The following is a 14941-nucleotide window of genomic DNA, read 5'->3' as shown; positions in this document are numbered from 1 at the left end:
TTTACCTTGCAGCACAGGCACAGGCACAGTGATAGCTTGAGCATGAGTACCTTATGAAGATGGTGTTGATCACATGACCCTCGCAAAGCTCCACTCCACCGCTCTTGAATTTCATGGTGTACTCGGTAAAGTGTAGTTCTATAGAAAGAGCAATGGGATTATTTATTTATCAACAAGAACATTTTCAAATGTAGGTAGGCACTTGGGTAGATTGTGCTAGCTGACTTGGGCTGCCGAGCGAGCATTGCCTAGTGAGAGAAGCGCCTCTTATGATTGGCTAATCTCGTGCAAGAAATCGCGAAAAAAACACGTAGGATTCTACGCGTAACGCGCTCAGTGTAATCTCAGGGTCTTCATGCAACCACTCACACCTCGCAGCAGAGACATCCCATCGTGAAGGGGGGGGAGGGGGGGGTGATTTCGGTGAGGGAGGGGAGGAGGGGCAAGCCACTGACTTGCCCTGCAGCATCTCGGTATGTATGAGTATTGGATTGGCACCGAGACCGAGTCATGGCGGGCATGGTAGCCGATAAGATAGATAGATAGACAGGTAAGGTAGATGCTGGGTAATAGAAGCAAAGGAGGGGTTGAGACATGCATGGTGAGATAGATCGATGGTGTACAGTATCACGCCGTTGAAAGTTAGAATATGAATTCAGAGCTTGAGCATAGAAGACTGACTGTACAATAAAACATTAATCATGTCCCCTGCTTAAATCGTCACTTCTCTTCTTCCATGTTAGTATGGAAGGATACAATACTTTCGAAAGCACGGGAGAAGGGGAGAGAAAAGACAGACCTTTATGAGACATGGACGAAATCCAACTTGAGGGACTGAAAGACAATAATTGAGCAGTAACCCTACCTCCGTGAGAGCTCGTCTGAGATCTGAAAAGGTCCCACCCACACTTCGTAGTCGCATCCATCACGCGGCCATGCTGGTTGCAGGGAGTGGTGGTGGTGGTGGTGGTCCAATTAGTGAGCATTAAGACGCTGCATTATATCACGGCCCGCCCGCCCTCAACCGCTGAGGCCGCCTTCTTCCCTTCACACATCCCATCCCGGACCTGCATAGCACCCCTCCAAACGCATCTACACCTCACAACAGCGTCGCAAAGAATCAAATTCACAGCCAACGACACTTCTCTATCAGCAGAATACAGCCATCTAATTTTTACCCCTCTTATCCAGTGTTGAGGACCTCCGACGGCAGCCGGCGCATCAATCGCGCTCGCGGACTGCTTCTGTCGCATCGACTTTCCGAACTCCAGACCTGCACAACTCATCCGCAACCCCTCTCACCGCCATCGCAATCATGTTGCTCCCCTCAGCCATAGGCTGCGACTCGTCCTCCCAAAGCGCGCACAAACCGCGTCTCCAAACCTCCCTCTTCGCCTCCCCACCGCTCTCACCGCCGCGCTCCTCCTCCGCGGGCCCAACGCTCAACAACCTCTACTCCACCTGCCGCGCCCTGCAATCTATGCTCACCACGCCCAACCAACTCCCCTCTCCACCCACTACACACGCTGAAGTCCCCGCCGCAGCGTCGCCGTTCAAACTGCGGTTGCGCGCACGCAGGACGGATGACTTGGCGCAGGCGCAAACGCCTAGGAAGAAGATCACGAAGCGCGGACCACCGCCGAGAGGCATCAATAAGAGGCGGAGAGTGGCGGACGATGATATGAGCCATGGGCGTGCGCAGCAGGAAGACGAAGACGAAGACGATGCGAGTGTTGCTGCACAGGAAGAGAAGGAGGATGATGAAAACGGGCCGCGCACACCAAAGCGTGCACGTCTACTCGCGCCGCCCGTTCTCCCACTCGGTCTTGAGCGCGGCGACTTCCACTCATTACTCGCTGCATCCACTCCGCAGGACAACAACGAAGTGCTGCCGAGTATAGAAGGCAGCGATGCACAGCAGAGCGATTTCTGGTCTACAGAAGAAGACCGACTACTCGTAGAACTCGTATTAGAGAAACTCAAGCTCACAAAGAGCGATTGGCAGGACTGTGCGAGGAGTCTGGGCAAGGATAGGGGAACTGTGGGGAGGCGGTGGAAGAGCCTGATGGGGGGTGGGGAGGTGGGGTTGAAGCATAGGCCGAGGAGGGCCAAGTTACATTCTACGTGGAGATGATTTCTTCTACCTCTAATAATTCCTTCTCTTTCGTTATCTATTGGACGGGACTTTTAGACTTGGGATTTGAATGGGGAATGGGTTGGCGTTGAATTCGGATTTGATTTCGGTTGGTTTTTTGCTTCTTACGATATCCCAGAACGCATGCATGCATGCAGACATGCTCCTATTATTACATTACAGTACTGTACTGTATTGCCCAATATAGATTATACCACTTACTCTGCATCTCTCTCTTCAGCTGACCTGACTTTCTTGAAACTTGAACATGGGTAGGTAATCAATATAATCTTACAATAGCGCTAGACTGGACTCACACAGCATTCTCCGTGAAGTATATTCGAAACCTATGTATGTAAGTACTGCAGGGGTCATCCAGGTACTGTACTATACATACGGGTTATCGTGAGAGAGAGACTACTAGTAGGTATACAGTAATCTTACAACGCAACAGAATAGAATGAAAACGAGCTAGAGTTGTTTGAATGAGCGGGCGAAGGTTCATAGGTCTGTCTGTCTGGACCTTGGGACTACAAGTTAGCTTGGATGAACGGATTGTTGTATCCAGGAATACTGTACGTTGCGGTTTTCTTTCGTTTCGTTTTGTTTCGAGGCTTAGTGGTGGTCATACTGTATGCATGTTCGTTTGCTACTTACTGTACATGTAGATGTATTTCGCGCGCGTGGGGGAGGAGGTGGTGATGGTGTATGTAAGTAGTGTGATCGAGTAGTAGAGTAGGTAGTCGCTTTATATCTATGGTATGGTACTACAACCTATAATCCCCAGCCCGTGCCCCAAGTATATATATCCCCCATATACATGCATCCTTTACCCATTACCGCTAACTATATAGTTAGTACCTAGCCCCTTCTGCCATCCAAGCACCTCCTAAAACGCCCATCAAAGTGCAAATTGATTTTAAATGTATGCTATATTATACCATATCCCGCCCATCCTTCCCCCCCGCATGTGCTTCCTCACTCAAAACACTAAACCGGTCCTCATATTCCGTCCGCGTAACCTCCACCGTCCTCTGCACCTGTATGCCCCCGTCCTCCCTCTCGCACGCATCCCCAAACGGGTCTTTACTTCTAATGCTCGTCGTAGTAGCTGTGGTATGCGTCTTAGGTCGCAATTCCATATGATCCGACAACGTGGACGCGGATTTTGATCTCTGGTGTTCGTGCTGAGTGCTCTGCTGCAGATACCCCCGGCTTGTAGCGGGGTGCGTGGGTTTCTGCGACTGCGAGGTACGGGTGCTGAGCGAGTAGAAGTTGCAGAACAGAGGCCGGAGGGTTGCGGCTGAGGCGGCGATTATTCCGAGGCCCGGCTCGACGGTCGACCAGATTGCGATGTCGATGGTGTTGAAGAGGAAATCTTGCGTTATGCCGAGGACTTTGATGTAGGGGATTCGGATCATGGCTGCTATGCCAGCTCTGGGGTTTGTTAGGATGGGTGGGGTGGTGGGAGGAGGGGGACGAAACGAACAGCAAACCTAAAGATAGAATTGCGGCAACGGATGTTTTGGTTCTGGTGTTCATCTGTAGATTCCACATTAAGGCGATGGGTAGGAGACCCAAGATCCTGGCTCGGCGAGTCAGCATAGTAAGAGTTAAGTGTTTGGAGAGAGCCAAAGAGTCCCGGGAGCCGACATATGGGCTCCTAAAATAACCCCCAGCTCCTCAATCCCCATAGAGGAATCAGCTTCCTATTTGAGATAAGCCTACCAGTCTGCTGTGAAGTTGACCACGCTATGGGTAACGCTGGCATCAGGTATTATGGCAGGATTGATGCACGCACCATCCATGCTTTCATACTGGCCCCAGAAGAACGAAACTGGAGAGCATTGGAAGATGATGAGGAAGAAGTAGAAGATTGAGTAGGCCAGCATCATGGCGAGAGTTGCGTAAATGATGATCTTGTGAACGGTCTTGACACATATCCGCAGAAGGAAAACGGCAATCGAGAGACGAACGAAGACCAGGCTGATGGTGTACAAAAGCTCGCAGAGCCACCAGATAAACATTGCCTTTGGGATATCTTGTGGCAAAATGTCGAATGTATGTTTGCCGGTGCCGTGTCTTATTCCTGAGAGAGAACAAGCAGAGTATGAAGTAAACAGCATCTAAGTAATGGTTATTAGAACCAATATTCCATGAGGGTAAAAATTAGACATACCAAAGAAATAATGAGGAGATAGTCGTCAGCTCCCCAGCTTTTGGACAAGAATGACTTGACATAAACCCTAAGTGCAACAAACAGCCAGGTGAGTCCCAAGAACAAGCCAAAGACAGCCGCTAACTCGAGATCAGCCCTGCCCAGAAATAACCATTTGACCTGAGACACCCACCAAGTTCTGGTCCTCGGTTTTCGCCCATGTTGGCCAGATTGAAAGGATCGTGATCGTGTATACACTCATAACAGTTGAAAAAGACGCCGCCACACGAATAGAACCGCATGAAAGTGTGAAGAGGACAAGCAATAGTCTTTAAGTTAATTGCACCTACCGCAATCCCAATCATTCCACTTCATCAGATGTCGAATACCCTGCATAGCATGGTTTTGAGAGACAGAGACTTCTCCACCACCAATGGAAATGAGAAGCGAGGACGAGTACTTCCGAACGGCCAAAACCTGACGACTTAGAGATGGCATCGATCTCTATTTGTCTAGAGAACCATGTTTATTCGATACATTAAAACTTTAAAAATCTTAAAATGAAGCAGAACATGCAGGACATTTGGAGTTTTCTATCGGTAAATGAGATGGGACCTGGATTGATCGATCCAGAGCCAACTATGAGGTAGATGCAAGCTTTGGATAGAATCGGCGGCTTAAGAAGACACGGTCTCTAACCCAAGAGGAGTAACAATGCGGTAGATGATGCCCTATGGACTCCGGGGTCTTGAACTCGAGACCACGCCGAAGACCAATTCTTCTGGTGGAATAAATTAGGGAATAAATTAGGGAATAAATTAGGGAATAAATTAGGGATCGTATCTACCGGTAGGTAGGTACTTCTCCTGCATCGAAATCCCAGAGATACCGATTAGCGCCTGCCGAGAGTTCTGCAGTAGAACTTCTATTGCAGCCATCCATCCCACCCCGAAGTGCTGACTATACTCTCGACTGCGACACTCACTCATATCATGAAAACAGACCAATAAGATATGGAATCAACTGCTCACTCTCGGCTTCTAGAAGTTCCATAGCCCTAGGAACCGGGGGCAGGTTTCATTCATGTTTCTCTCAGCCGCGAGATTAGGTGAAGCTTTCCAAGATCTGGCATGTGGGACAAAGAAAATTTAAAATAAAAATAAAAGGGATAGGAGGCAGTCTTGTCGGGCATCAACAAGGTTGAGAAATCAGAAGACTGGCGAAAGACGAAATTAGGAATCCGAGGGGGGGGGCTTATAGTCCATGCTAGTCCGGATTCGGGGTCGACACTCTCCCCTTTTGGATGGCGCCGCATCGCAGCCGTCATCATCATCACATGCTTCAACGCAATCCAACCACCTTCTCTCTGTAATGAATCTTCATCTCCATTAGTAAGTTCCTTCCTCAGACCCAACACCACATATACAAATATATATATATATATATATTGTCTTATATCTTCTACCCGTCATTATATCCATTCAATGCAGTAATCAATCACTGAAATGGCTTTTACAGCTGATTTTTATAGAGAGATGCGGGAGCCACGCCGCGCTGGGACGGTCCGTCCTGCACCTACATTTCTGTGCCCCGCCCCACCTCACTTCACTTCCGGTCCTCCAACTATTGTAATAACCCACAAGGTCCAACTCAAACTCAAACCCATCTACTCTTCAGCCAGACTCTCTCCCACCTCTCTCATCCCCTCACAACCCCTTCCCATCCTCTCTCCTCTTCCAAACCTCTTCACACCAACACCCAGCCTACGGTCTTCCCTTCCCCTTTCAACATAACCTCCCCTTAATCTCAAGCTCCATTACGCTACTCGATCACGCGTAACTTTATAATGAAACACGATATAGTCTAACTATATGCGAATCAACACACGAAAAGTAGGCCTAGGAAGTCTTTCGCCCTTCCAACTTTCATCTTCAGACTCTCAGAAGATATCCGCCAGATCTTAGCACTGATATAATATTCACTTTCGACATATGGTGAATCAGAAGCATAATTCCTTCTATCTGAAATGTGTTACAATACTATATAGACGCGCTTTGCTTACTTATGAATACTGTATTCTATGCAAGATGCGTCTAGTCTAGGGTGGTGTTGAAAAGGTAAAGTAAAGTACACGCATGAATAGTTACAGATTTTTAAAGCTCAGCTCCGGTGCGCCGAGTTATGCTACGTTACGTGGGAAATTGTAATGAATTGACGCTCCAAGTGGAGCTTCTACAGCAATAACTTCGTCACGATGGATATGCATATTATACATTGATTGTCAATGTCCCAAGTATAGTATAAATGAATCTCGCTGTATTATCTCTGCTTCTTTCTCTAGACAATGCAATGCCTGAGAAGCAGCTATTAAAACGCAACGCGAATATGGTACCGTACCCTCAGAGTGTTCTAAAAGATGGCCGAGTAGAACGCGCGTGCTATGAAAAGACCGGTTGTGTTTTTGGTGCCGTTTAGCAGGGAGAAGTTCAGAAGCAGCTTAAACTCAACACAAGTGTATTCGTGTCGTGTCAAAGTCTCGCAGAAAGAAACCCCCATCCAGTACCAGTACCAAATGTCCTCCACGATATATTCAGCCAAGGCGCTGGAAGTATAGTTGCAGGGAATCGATTTGTACTCTGACATCCTTCCGCACCTTTGTGCAGAGCAATATTGTTCAATCGGATCTTCCATGAAAGCTCCTCGTCGCCTAGGTATCTTCTCTGAGCCAGGGAAGTCGAAAGGAAAATCTGGAAAGCGTCATGCGGTATTATACTTGTACAAGCGTTGTGGCGTAGTTGATATCGGGTATTGCGAGTGCTGAAAAACATGTATAGTAGTGCAACCCTGTCGGGCGATATATTGATATCGGTACTAGGAAAGCGACCAGAGACTCTCACAATTCGTGACGAATGCGAATAAGATTTGCTGCACCAACAATCATTTCGTCCGCCTCATCTTTCCTGCCCTCCTCTACCAGCCTTTTGTAATCGGGGTTTGTCTGCCGAACCTTGAACATCTCATACTGCAGCTTCTGCTCCAGCCTATTCTTTTCGGCCACCCGGGCCTTGTCATCACTTGCCCTGGCTGCAATGGTGAAAAGCTCATCCAGACTATCACCACTGTCACCCTTGATGTGATCTACCATAATCCCGGGTCTGGCATCGTTCTTCGGGAAAGCGGCAGCACCAACATGCTTTGGCAAAGGACGTGCAGCACCCCACACATGTCCAGCAGTCTCTGGGACATCTGCGAGTTTAGCAGGTCCCTGATTTCCATTTCGAAATCGCTGGTGGTCTTTATCACAGAGATTGCCAAGACGCTCGACGCTCATAGAATAATCCATCTCGTCTTCTTGATCCCAGTTCTTTTTACGACGGTAGTCGTCGTACTTTTGGGAAAACTCCTCATCACCCATGTCACGATCATCATAGCTGTCATCAGATACTGAAATAGTATCCTCAGTGGTGCGTTGCTTCTTTCTTGGCTCGGTAGTTTGGCCTGTGAATCTCAGAGTCAGCGTTGAGTCTGGGAACCTCTTTTAAAAACCCGAGACAATCGAATGTACATTGGGTGCCTCGAAATGTTTGAACAAACAACATACCTGTCTCTTTAGACTCCAGCTTACGCTTCTTGGCCTGTGGGCGTCGAGGTTTATCGTCATAAGGAGCATCTTCAAATTGGTTACCTCGTCGGGACGTAATTGTGCGTTTCGCCTTAGGCATGACCTTTGGAGTTCGCTTTACTTTCGGAGGATTCCAGTCCAGCATAGTCGGGTTGACTTCATGACCCTCCATAGCCTCCCCTGTGGTATTGAAGATGCATTCCTTGCAGAGTTGCTTGTTACACCGTCCACATCTCTGAAGGACGGATTTGTTCTGCTTGCTACAACCATCACACTTTGCAGTATGAATGGTAAGAGGAGTCCAGTCCTTGTGCTTTTCTGCACCAATCTCAAGATAGCCGAAATCCGCTGCCTGGTAGTTGCGAGGATTGAGAAAGTCGGCAACGTCTTCATTCTTGATGCCTCTCGGAGATTGACCAGGGGTAATGGGACTCTTGCCGAATACATCGTCAAAAGTTGACAAATTCGGCCTCTTCTGATCCGACTTGCGAGGAGTGAATGTGCTTGATGGTGGCACCTCAAAAGGGCTGCTCTGGAAGAGAGCCATGGATGGAGTCTTCTGATCTTCCTCTAGTGGTGGAGTAACAAGTTCCGGTGAGTTTATCGGGCTGGCATCTTCAGGATTCGCTACCAATTTTGTCCTGACATGACCACTACGCTTCGCGGATGGGGTGTCTGTTGACGCCGACGATGAGTTGGCTCGAGTGCGTTTTGAAGTAGGAGAACTCGCTTCGGGAGAGCTCTTGGGGGTACGCTTGGTGGTGGGGGTCGCCTTGTACGAATTGGAGGATGTTCCAGTTTTGGATTTTGACGCCCTGTAGGGGTTGGCTTTAAGTTTACCGGCATCGATCTCGATGCTGTCGACGATCTTCTCGGCGTTAGACATTGTTGTGGTTGAGTTCTGAATATTTGATATGATTTGCTATCTAAGGGTATTGAGAAAGGAGTTGGAGTTGGTGGAGATTTGGGTCAGTGGAGCGCTTGATGATGAATGAGCTCAAATGGCTTTGTGACTGTCATCACTTCCAAAATGATTCACAGCGAGTGAGGCTTGATTCCAAACCAAATGAATTGACTGGATGTCGCGAAGGGCGTTTAAAGGCTTTCCGAAGAGCAAGGTGCGTCGTACACTATTGCCTCGATATCAGAGCAAGTCGTAGTGATTTCTATTCCTCACAAGGTTTCTTGCCAGGAAGGGGTAGTTGTGTTTCAAGGAAGAAAGGTTCAGCTTGAGTATATTCACTTTTGTGCGCGTTGACGGAAGTGGTTTACAGTAGAATATTCTGCATCTTCTCTTCTGAAGAGGAGCTGCAGAACGGCCAGTAAAATGAGGTACTGATGCGGTGAATTCCCCAGGGGAAGATTCGAAGTTTTTCTATCCCCAAGTAATAGAACAGTAGAGCGGTAGCGATTGTCCTTATGTCTGATATCAACGATCTCTTTACCGGTAGTCTTTCGGAATTTATTAATAGAAATTTATATGTTGATATTGAAGAATGGTATGCGCTGGAGTTGATTCAATGCTCAATAAATAGATCGCATCCACACGAGGCATCATTTCATTGACACTTGCCTAACTACTTCGACTTCTCTTGGGGCGCTCCTTCCCCAACATTAGTTTTTCGATTAGGCAAGAGCTTTTCTGAAGTTTAGCAGTAACAGGATACTTACATATCGACAGAAGTTATTTTAGTGGTAACTCACAATGTGTATCTCTCAAGTATGCACTTTGTTGGCCTTAGAACAGGACTCAAATATAAGGAGTCAGAGGGCAAGGTAGCACAACATAGATACGACTACCTTCATGTATAGAATAAAATCTCCTTTGTAGCTCATTCGAGAACGCAGCCCCTAAGTAATGTCATCATCGCATTTCGTCTATTTTACAGGCCTAACTCCGCATTCCAATCATACCCAGCATTCCCGGCATTCATCCAACGCCTTACCATCCATCTACCACCTTGGTCTTAACATACATCCCATTGGCAGGTCTAGCCGTGACGCCCCCCTTAATCTTGATATTCACCTCGTCCCTTTCATTCTCATCCCAAAGTGTAAATTCAAAACGTCCAATCCAAGCAGCCAGTAAGCACGCGAACTCCGCCTTGGCAAAACTTTGCCCGATACAACTTCTCGGCCCATGCAAGAAAGTAAGGAGGGAGTAAGCGCTCGGTGCTCCGCCGTTGGCACTCTGAGGGTTCTCGTCGGACGGAAGCCAGCGGTCCGGGTTGAACTTCCCAGCATCGGGGCCCCAGAGATTTTCGGCTTTGTTGACGGCCCAGGGGATGAGCATAACTTGTGTACCTTTAGGAACTTTCTGGCCGATGATAGTGGTTTCCCGTACGGCGATTCGGGGGGTAAGAGGTACCGGAGCGTAGTAGCGCAGTAATTCGTTGCAGACAGCGTTGAGGTATGGCATGTGATCGATCTGTTGACTAGTTACAGTCGAGTCGTTTTCGATGCTTGGAAGATGATCTCGGATCTCAGCTCGAAGGCGAGTTTGCATTTCTGGGTTCAAACAGAGCATGTAAACCGCCCAAGTCATTGCTGTTGCTGTGGTTTCATGGCCAGCGGCTAAGAAAGTCATAAGCTGATCAACCAGGTTTTCATCCGTAAATCCCCCGCTTTCTAGAGCAACACTCAGTATATCGAGGTCGTGCAACTCTCCCTTTTCGAGCTTCTCTTTTTTCGAGCGAATGAGCTGCCTGCAGGTATCCCTAATCACCCCCGCGGCCTGATTCAGATCTTCGTTCCTTTTCACGGGCAATGCCTTCACAAACCAGGTCGGGAGAAGCAGACCGGCCAACGCCAAAATTGCAGCTGATTTTGTCGGTCTAAAAATCTTCTGGTAGGTGACACTGAGAAGATTATTGGGATTTTGAATGGCACCAAAATCTTGGCCCATCCCAGCAACTCCAATAATGTCAAGAGTAACTCTTCCTGCCCAGCCGCCTACTTCAAGAACGGGTGTTCCGTCGGACACAGGGCTCTTCTCCAAGTCTTTGGGGTCTTTGGAGTCTGGTCGTAATGCATCACCGCCAGATTTCACTTTCTCGGTCATCTTTTGTACAACCTCTCTGGACTTGTTCCAGAACACTGGATATAAGTCTTTGGTGTGCCTGAATGAGAATGCTGGCGCCAGATTCTTTCTTTGGAACTTATGCTCGTCTCCTTCGGCCAATAGAACCCCGACTCCAAGCAATCGCCCAAGGCCAGCTGTAACATGAGTGGGCTTTACAAAATCATAGTTTTTCGCCACGAGGACTTCGCCGAGTGCTTTTGGAGAAGCAATAATTAGGCGTTCCGCGTTCAAGAGCCCTAGATAGCGAATAAGACCTTCATTTGGTACTGAGTTGATCCTGTAGATAGACGTTAGGAGGACTTTGTGTACCTGGAAGATGTTTTAGATTTACCATTCAATCATCGGAACTCCCGTTGGCCTCGCCAAGATATCTGGGAATTGCCCATTCCACCAGCTACCTCCGCTGGGGCCGGGAAGGTGCCTCAGTGGGGAGACGAATTTCGGCCATAATATGACTCTCCAAATGGCAAAGATCATAAAACCAACAGTGCACAACTGTGAGAAGGTTCCTAGGTAGCTCGGCCTTGAAAATAGGAGTAATTCAGGCTGCTTTTCAACGAGAATGTATGTTGCGACGGCCGACACAGCCGCGATGGCCTTGATAGGAACAGTAGACATTGCGAGTTTATGAAGTTTAGGGTTTGGGGCAGAAATTTCGATATACTGGTCCTGCTTGACCACTTTATGTAGACGGACTTCTATGGATGCTTAGTAATAGATCTTGTGTGTGTAGTGAGTACGTACTCCGTATCCGTAAAGCCACTGAGTGGTTGTGCAAGTTGGTGATTGTCGCAAACTCGGAATCTGTATTGGCCCGACTGGCTAGAGCTGTGCAAGAGAATCGATGCGAGCACGCGCGTTGTCGGGATGTAGAGTGCCGATAATGCGCATCTGTTCTTGCGAAGCCAAATGCAATGCTCGTGGTGTTGTTGAAGTCGAGGAGTGCTTTGTCTTAAATCGTGGCAAGTTTCAGAGGCGCAAAGTGAATAGAAGGGGACGAAGCGGAGTGGATACTGTTGAAATGAATATATCAGTTATATTATGATCTCGCAGAGATTTGTCCAGGTACAAGTACAAGCTAAATGGTAAAGATTAAGGAAAGAGAGTTGTCCGCCGGAGCACCTAAGTACCTCGAGCTATGAGTATAATGCAGGCCTGATCGCATGGCATGCCACTTTAAGCATCCCGCCCACTTCTACAGTACAATAATTAAGGTTGTATCACATCTCTCAAGTCTCAAGCCTCAAGCCTCTAGCTCAAGCCACACCTCGCATCGCTTAATTTTCCCTCCTTACCTCCCTCCTCCCCTCCCCTCCCCTCATTCTTCAAGGGCTTTACCCGAATCTGGAAACTCGGTCATATATTATGACACGTCGCATGGACTATAGAGTATTACTAGGTACCCCGACTTTCTACTTTAAAAGCCCGAACTCCTCGGGAGACTATACTATTGCGGAGAAATGGTTGCTCCGAATACAACCAAGCGGCATCTATTCCGATGCCAGTTGTTTAAATCTATATATATCTCTCAAATCTCGATTCCAGAAAAGCCTCGGTCTTTTTCCCGCCGGAGACTAAAGCACCTAGTAACTTACGGAGTACTTGTAAATTACTAGCATCCCGAGCATCCAAATCTTGGAAGGATTAGAAGTGGAGAGTACTAGTACATGTTCAGTCATATTGCCCCGCTTACGGAAACAGTTGCGATACATCTTCTAATATACCTCCGTAGATACGAACGCTAAAGTGAAAACACCACTTTTCAAACATAGAGGCGATGGTAAACCACTATTCCTTTACTAATTTGGATAAACACCGCTGAATTCGAGGTAACTGGGAATTGGGGGTGAGCCATGTGACATACAAAAAATGTGCACAGATCATGTGATATACTGATGTTTACTTAAAGTAATACTTGATTCCTCAGAGACTTGAACTCCGAACATATCTGCAAAGATTGTCAGCCAACAGATAATAAATGATCGACAAGATGACGTGTCATGCTTCGTCTATGAAAGGATGATGTGTTTGCAAGGATTGCTACGCAACAAATATCACAAGGTTTATATATGTATTACCAACCGCGGTTCACAGTTTAGCGTGTGAAAGCTTATTAACATATTAGAACGATCACGCTATATAAAGATCGATCCCCACATAGTTCGAACTTTATTTTCATAGAAGGTTAACCCAACATATCTCGGATGTCACTTCGACCTCCCATTCCGCATCCGTTGCCTTTATCATCGATTTTCACTTCATCAAGCTTGGACACTGAAACACGAAAATGGTTCCTCTAGCAACCGTAGCGATTCTGTCTATTGGGGAGATGGGAATGGGGATTGCCAAGCTTCTTGTTGCTCATAACTATCGCGTGGTAACGAATTTAGAAGGTCGAAGGTAGGCGTGCATGTTGAAATATCTTTTGCTTTGATTTGAATTCAAGTTTTGCGTGCTATAGTGTCTATTCTGAAAGTTCTGGATAGAGTTTCACTTCATTTTTATCAAACAAAAGTAGTACGGTTGTGAAGCTACATTTCCCCTTTCAAGTATCCAAAAGTGGGGCATGAAGCTACAATTTGCAATTGGGGAACAAATATCTCTAGTTCACTTCACTTATGAATTACGAGTCAAATCCAACGGTTCATTCTATTGGAAATACATTCTTACCAAACCTGTTGCAGCCAAGACACTCACGCACGAGCTGAAAGAGCATCCATTGAAGCCCTCCCCTCCGACCTCTCCCTCATCACAGAATCCGACTACATCCTCTCCATCGTCCCCCCACGAGACGCAGTCTCAATCGCAACGCGCATCAGCACCGCCTTCACCAGCCTCTCCACCCCCAAGAAAACCCCCCTCTACTTCCTCGACCTAAACGCCGTTTCGCCCCGCAGCGCGCGCTCCATCGGCGAGATCTTCTCGACCAAAGCACCCGCCATCACCTTCCTCGATGGCTGCATCATAGGCAGCGCACCCACCCAGAAACTCACCCCTACACCAAGCACAACCGAAGCTCGCCAGCACCCCAAAACCTCACTCACGTGGTCTCAGCCCAGCATCCCCATCTCCGGCTCCGTCGCCTCGGTCCCAGCTTCCTTTGCCCAACTAGCCGAGACGCTGAACTTCAAGCATATTTCTGAAGATGTGGGGATAGCGAGTGGGCTGAAATGCTGCTTTGCTACGGTGACGAAAGGCTTTACGGCGCTCTGTATTCAGGCCTTTACTACGGCGTCTAATCTGGGCGTGCTGCCGGCCTTGATCGAGGAGATGGAGGAGAAGTTCCCGGCTTCACTGAAGACTGCTAGGTATGGCGTTACTAGTATGCCACCTAAGGCTTATCGATGGGTCAAGGAGAGTAAGTTCTGGTTTCCCTTGCTTGTCTTGACCGAAGGAAGGAAAGAACTTCAAAGAAGGAAGAAAGGAAGACGGCTGGCTAACTTAACTTGCTTGACGACAGTGGAAGAGATATCGGCCGCGCACGAGGAAGATGGGGGGTTTGAGTCTGCTGGAAAGGGGCTGTTTAACGAGATAGCAAAAGTATACGAGAGTGTTGCGGATGATTCTGTGTTGGGGGAAGAGAAGACTGAGAGGAGGAAGAGGGGGCTTACGATTGAGGATGTAGCTGCGGCGATGGGGGAGGGTAATGCTGCCAAGAGGAAGAAAGATGCTTGACGGGACGACATCAAAGTAGATGCGTACGGGTGTGGGATTCTCTATACCCTTGCGCTTGGATAAGCTAAGTCATATTCTAGGCCCATCAATATCAATATCTCACCCGTGACTCGTATCATTATACTTCGTAAATTCGTATACCTTTGATCCTTCCGGGTCGTTAATTCCCGACCGAGTGATTTATGTGACTCCTTGCTATTCCATTAGTCGGTTATAAGTAGTTCATGGTAGATTTCTGGAAAATACTTCTCTTTTTGGAAGAAATGCCTC

At 47.7% G+C, this 14941-nt stretch overlaps 4 protein-coding genes across 4 annotated transcripts; 2 read left to right on the top strand and 2 right to left on the bottom strand.

Annotated features, from left to right (window-relative positions):
- Positions 1-935: 935 nt before the first annotated feature.
- LHYA1_G006969 (uncharacterized protein) lies at positions 936-2134 on the top strand (the record flags this gene model as incomplete). Its single annotated transcript, XM_031151902.1, has 2 exons — positions 936-978; positions 1272-2134. 2 exons carry the CDS (start codon positions 936-938, stop codon positions 2132-2134), a joined length of 906 nt encoding a protein of 301 aa, XP_031002857.1.
- Positions 2135-3069: 935 nt separating this feature from the next.
- On the bottom strand, positions 3070-4513 carry LHYA1_G006968 (uncharacterized protein; the record flags this gene model as incomplete). Its single annotated transcript, XM_031151901.1, has 4 exons — positions 3070-3571; positions 3932-4260; positions 4314-4432; positions 4486-4513. 4 exons carry the CDS (start codon positions 4511-4513, stop codon positions 3070-3072), a joined length of 978 nt encoding a protein of 325 aa, XP_031002858.1.
- Positions 4514-9856: 5343 nt separating this feature from the next.
- FUM15_1 (Cytochrome P450 monooxygenase) lies at positions 9857-11614 on the bottom strand (the record flags this gene model as incomplete). The annotated part of the gene is made up of 2 exons (XM_031151900.1): positions 9857-11273; positions 11328-11614. The coding sequence occupies 2 exons, from the start codon at positions 11612-11614 to the stop codon at positions 9857-9859; spliced, it is 1704 nt and encodes a 567-aa protein (XP_031002856.1).
- A 1669-nt stretch (positions 11615-13283) lies between these two features.
- Positions 13284-14671, top strand: LHYA1_G006966 (uncharacterized protein; the record flags this gene model as incomplete). The annotated part of the gene is made up of 2 exons (XM_031151899.1): positions 13284-13396; positions 13681-14671. 2 exons carry the CDS (start codon positions 13284-13286, stop codon positions 14669-14671), a joined length of 1104 nt encoding a protein of 367 aa, XP_031002855.1.
- Positions 14672-14941: the final 270 nt, after the last annotated feature.

This window comes from Lachnellula hyalina, assembly GCF_007821495.1.
Source record: "Lachnellula hyalina strain CBS 185.66 chromosome Unknown contig00147, whole genome shotgun sequence".
Lineage (NCBI taxonomy): Eukaryota > Fungi > Ascomycota > Leotiomycetes > Helotiales > Lachnaceae > Lachnellula > Lachnellula hyalina.
The sequence above is the reverse complement of the archived record's forward strand: the minus strand, read 5'-3'. Positions and strand labels throughout refer to the sequence as shown.